The sequence below is a fragment of the Triticum aestivum genome, chromosome 5D, assembly GCF_018294505.1.
Source record: "Triticum aestivum cultivar Chinese Spring chromosome 5D, IWGSC CS RefSeq v2.1, whole genome shotgun sequence".
In the NCBI taxonomy this organism is placed as follows: Eukaryota; Viridiplantae; Streptophyta; class Magnoliopsida; order Poales; family Poaceae; genus Triticum; species Triticum aestivum.
This window is the reverse complement of record NC_057808.1, coordinates 40,487,185-40,491,255: the sequence shown is the minus strand read 5'-3', so window position 1 is coordinate 40,491,255 and position 4,071 is coordinate 40,487,185. Positions and strand designations below refer to the sequence as shown.

General features: G+C 48.8%; 1 protein-coding gene across 1 annotated transcript; it reads right to left on the bottom strand.

Moving 5' to 3' along the window:
- Positions 1–988: 988 nt before the first annotated feature.
- LOC123119287 (heavy metal-associated isoprenylated plant protein 35) lies at positions 989–2,705 on the bottom strand. Its single transcript, XM_044539033.1, has 3 exons — positions 2,478–2,705; positions 2,313–2,388; positions 989–2,204 (listed from the first exon to the last, which is right to left on the bottom strand). The coding sequence occupies exons 1-3, from the start codon at positions 2,502–2,504 to the stop codon at positions 1,270–1,272; spliced, it is 1,038 nt and encodes a 345-aa protein (XP_044394968.1). The 5' UTR covers positions 2,505–2,705; the 3' UTR covers positions 989–1,269.
- Between the last annotated feature and the right edge of the window lie 1,366 nt (positions 2,706–4,071).

The window sequence follows — 4,071 nt, the reverse complement described above, 5'->3', positions numbered from 1 at the left end:
GTAGATGCTCTTACACATGGCCAACATGCACAAACCACTGCCAATCGAGGCAGCCAGCGTGCTATCGGTCTGACTCATTGACACAAACGAAACAAACCAACCAACACATGGCCTGCCCTGATCTACCTCCAGTGGAGACTGCCCTACCTCCATGCATTGTCCTAATCCGTCACCAGTGGCTAAGTAACAACTAAGCAAAGCATGATTTGTCCACCACTTTTCCATTATTATATATAATACCCCGCAACCCACAATAATGATACCAGATTAGCTTACTCTAATGAGCATAATATCTTATTACTGTACTAGTATTATATTTTAAATCATACATGATCACCCAAGCTGAGATCAGCATGCATGCAGGGGTAAATCAAATCATTAACATGTGGACAAGCACAACCCCCTTGCTCATATTCAAAAGCCTTCAAACAAACCGGCCAGCACCATTCGGCATGAGTGAGCGATGAGCTATATGAAAAGGCTTCAAACAAACCGGCCAGCTTGGCCTCACCCCAAGCACCAACCTAAACAAGTTGGGCTGCTGAGCTATCACACTGATTAAACATCATTATCGTGCTAACTTGATCGGTGGCAAAAGGAAGAGGTGATTGGGCCTTATCGATCGTCCGGGGAGTTATCTAAAGAGTAAATCTACGGACTACGGCTTCGGTAAGGTCCCATTTGCTGTCATTGTAAGAGTTGGCGGCTTAATTGGCCCCTGTTTGATAAGAATCAATCATACCGGGAGAGCAGTCATTTTTTGTTCCCCACCTAAATATATTACTTAAAGAGTCACAACAAGCTTTTGGTGAGAGGCTGCTCACGAGCTGGCCACAAGAATCAACAAGGATATCCTCTAGACGGACATGCATGATTGGATTGGAGCACAAAAGACGACCTTTCTAGTAATTAATTAATTCCTTTGGAGAAGATTCTTTAGCTGTATATAATCCGTTTTTTATATGTTTTAGCTTATACAAAATGCTAGTAGTACTAGTAGGGCGGAAGATCTCATTGATGCTACTACATGTCTACATGTAAAGGTCTCATTACAATTACATGCTCTATTTAGAACAGTAATAGTAGCAATAATAAAAGAAGAAATTAAAGAGGAAGAGAAGAAGAAGAAAAAGGATTGGTCAAGGAGAGCTTTGACCACCTCCCAATCGAAGAGAGTAACAAGCTACTCTACCTACAACCAGAGAGGTCTCTATTACGACGATTATGAGGCCGGCTACTTTTCCGGCGGTCGCCGGAGCCGCCATCACATCACATGACGCTGCACGAGTTGGGGTTCTCGTCGTCGAACAGGCGGTACGAGTCGTGGAGCGGCGGCGGGGGCGGCGGCGACGCGTGCGTCCCGGGCGGGCTATAGTAGTCCTGGTAGTAGGACTCCGGCGACGCGTGCGGGTACGGCATGTAGAGGTACGACGGCGACCATTGCTGCATTGGCTGCGCCTGCTGGGAGTAGGCCTGCTGCGCCGGTGCCGGTGGGTGCTGCATCATGGAGTAGGAGGAGTACCCGGCCTGCTGCTGCGAGTAGCCCCGCTCCGGCTGCGGCGCGTAGTGGGACACGCTCGCCCTCGGCTGCGCCATGTTGTAGCTCATCACCGGCTGCGGCGCGTTGAATTCCTGGTGCGCGTACCTCGGCACATGGGCCGGCGCCGGCGCTGGGGACAGGGACCTATCGGCGTCCTTGGGCTTGCTCTGTTTCTTCTTCGCCTCGCCCTCATCATCGCCGGCCTCCTTTGCGGCGGCAGCGGGTTCACTCGCGGGCTCGGTGCCCTCTGCTTTGGGCTCGGCCGCCGCGCCCTCGCCGCCGTCTTTCTTTTCCTCGTCGCTTGACCTTGGTTTCGCCTCCTCCTCCTTGCCAGCCTTCTTCTCAGATTCTGCTTCCTTCTCCGTCTCAGGCTTCTTCTTCTCCGAGGCCGTCTCCTGCTCCGGCCTCTTGTCCGAGCTGTCGGCCTGCGGCTCCTCCGCCGGCTTCTTGTCCGCTACAGCGGCATCCTTGCTGCCGTCCTCGGCCGGCGCGGGGGCGTCGGCTGGGGTTGGCGGCGCAGGGTCGGGATTCTTGGCAGGCGTGTGTTGCCATGGCAGGGCCTGCTTGCCTGACTTGTGCAGCCTCTTGATGAGCGTCTCGGCGTCCACGGTGCCCGTCACCATCACCTTGTGCAGCTGGGCGTCTACCTTCACGTCCTGCACGCCTGAACATCCCAACCAAAACGACGACCACTTAGTTAGGTAGTCAATTAAGCCGAAAGCCACACGAAAATGCAGCGGCGCGAGGAGAAGGAGGAGGGTGGCGCTAGTACCTTCGATGCTCTTGAGCACCTTCCGGACCTTCTTCTTGCAGCCATGGCAGTGGATGGTCACCCTCAGCACGAAGGTCTGCAGATCCAAGAAAGAATGTCACATGAGCATGCAACTCAACTGAATTCCTTGGACGGAAGGGCTAGAAACGGGGCGAGATGGTGTACCTGCATGGCCGCTTCTCCCGACGCCATGGGATGGGAGTGCGCTCTGCTCTGGCCTCTGGGGACTGCTCACCGTTGTGTCGCTTCTTGGTTGGGGAGCAGGATGAGGATGGAGGGGCGCTCGAGTATGTGGCTCTCAGGACGCTGGGAGCTCAGGGGAGGCAGCAGATGCGGTGCTCAACTTATAGAGGTGGACGCGGGGATGGAGTACGACCACATACGCCACTGACATATGGGCCGGGCGGCTGCTCTGCTGCGGCGGCCGTATTTATCGTTAGTACACAGGCGGCGGCGGCGGCGTATCCGTTCCGTTCCTAGGTACCAGGCGTCGTGAAAGAATTCTACGGTACCTGCCGTGCCCGTGGCTTCGTTCATGTTTTTTTAACAAAGTACGGACGCAAGCGTTACATACACGTATACACTCACCCCTATAAACGTTTGGTGGGAGGATGATATTTGAGAGTGATTTTGTTGACAATTTATGTTGGCTGAGCATGGCAATCAGCAAGCACGGCAACTCTGTTTTTCATCAAATTTTATCGTACTGGCATCCACGCGATAACTAAAGTTGCCATCAAAATGCTGTTCACTGGTTATGATTACCGTTTTCAAGGCGATCAGATATACGTTACTATCCAATTCAGACTTTTTTTCGGAATTAATACGAATAATTTTACATCACTCTGTAGCCCATGTATAATTTTTAATATTGGTCTTTGGATGAAGCCAATCTACCTGTGCAAATATAGCAAATCTGAACACTATTAACCGTTGGGTATCATCTGCACAACAACAAATTCTGCCACATGTACTACTTAAAATATTTCATGGTTGAGCTTAATCACAATGAGCAAACCCCAAAACACAAGCATTCCTCGTTTGTTTTAAAATCTTTCATGCTTTAACTATCCATATATTTCTCTTCTGAATGAAATGACACACTTTCTTTTTACTTCACGATTTACAATGCATAATACACAGAAACATAAAAAATGCATGCATTTCTTCTTTGTTTTAGAATTTTTCAGGCTTAAATTATCCAAAAAGAAATCTTCTAAATGAATTACAATTTCTTTTCTACTTTACGATTTACCGTACAATGCACAATGTGCACAAATTCTCACATCACAAACCTCCTCATTTGTTCTAAACTCTTCCATCCCTAAAGATAATTATCTTAGGTATATTTCACATGAGTTTCATCTAGCACTAGTGTAGAAAAGCCTAGTAGTGGTGTGCCAAAAAGGGCCTTGGTGGCGTTGGCACCCAACACCGCCAATATAGTGCGAGTGATAATTTTTACTGATGGCGCTTGTGCGCACGTGAGTCGTAACTATGTGCTAATGATGTGCCACGTGTCCAACACAACTAGAAATATATATCACCAGTGACATGCCATGTTAGCGCCACGCCACCAATTTCATTTTGCGCTACGTATATATAACATTAACAACTAAGCTAGCGGAAGTCAACTTCTGCTCGCGAGCTAATTTGAGCTCGCGATGAACAGTAAAATCCAAAAAATTGTAAAGCATTTCAAAAAATGTGAATATTTTTTGTGGAAACATTCACAAAATTTCTCATTGCTTGCAAAATT

What these genes read in the sequence shown, in the direction of transcription:
- LOC123119287 (XM_044539033.1), bottom strand. Translation starts at nt 2,504, where the DNA reads ATGGCGTCGGGAGAAGCGGCCATGCAG. An exon ending in CGGGAGAAGCGGCCATGCAG is followed by an intron (nt 2,389 to 2,477) that starts GTACACCATCTC and finishes TTGGATCTGCAG; the next exon opens with ACCTTCGTGCTGAGGGTGAC. An exon ending in GGTGCTCAAGAGCATCGAAG is followed by an intron (nt 2,205 to 2,312) that starts GTACTAGCGCCA and finishes TGGGATGTTCAG; the next exon opens with GCGTGCAGGACGTGAAGGTA.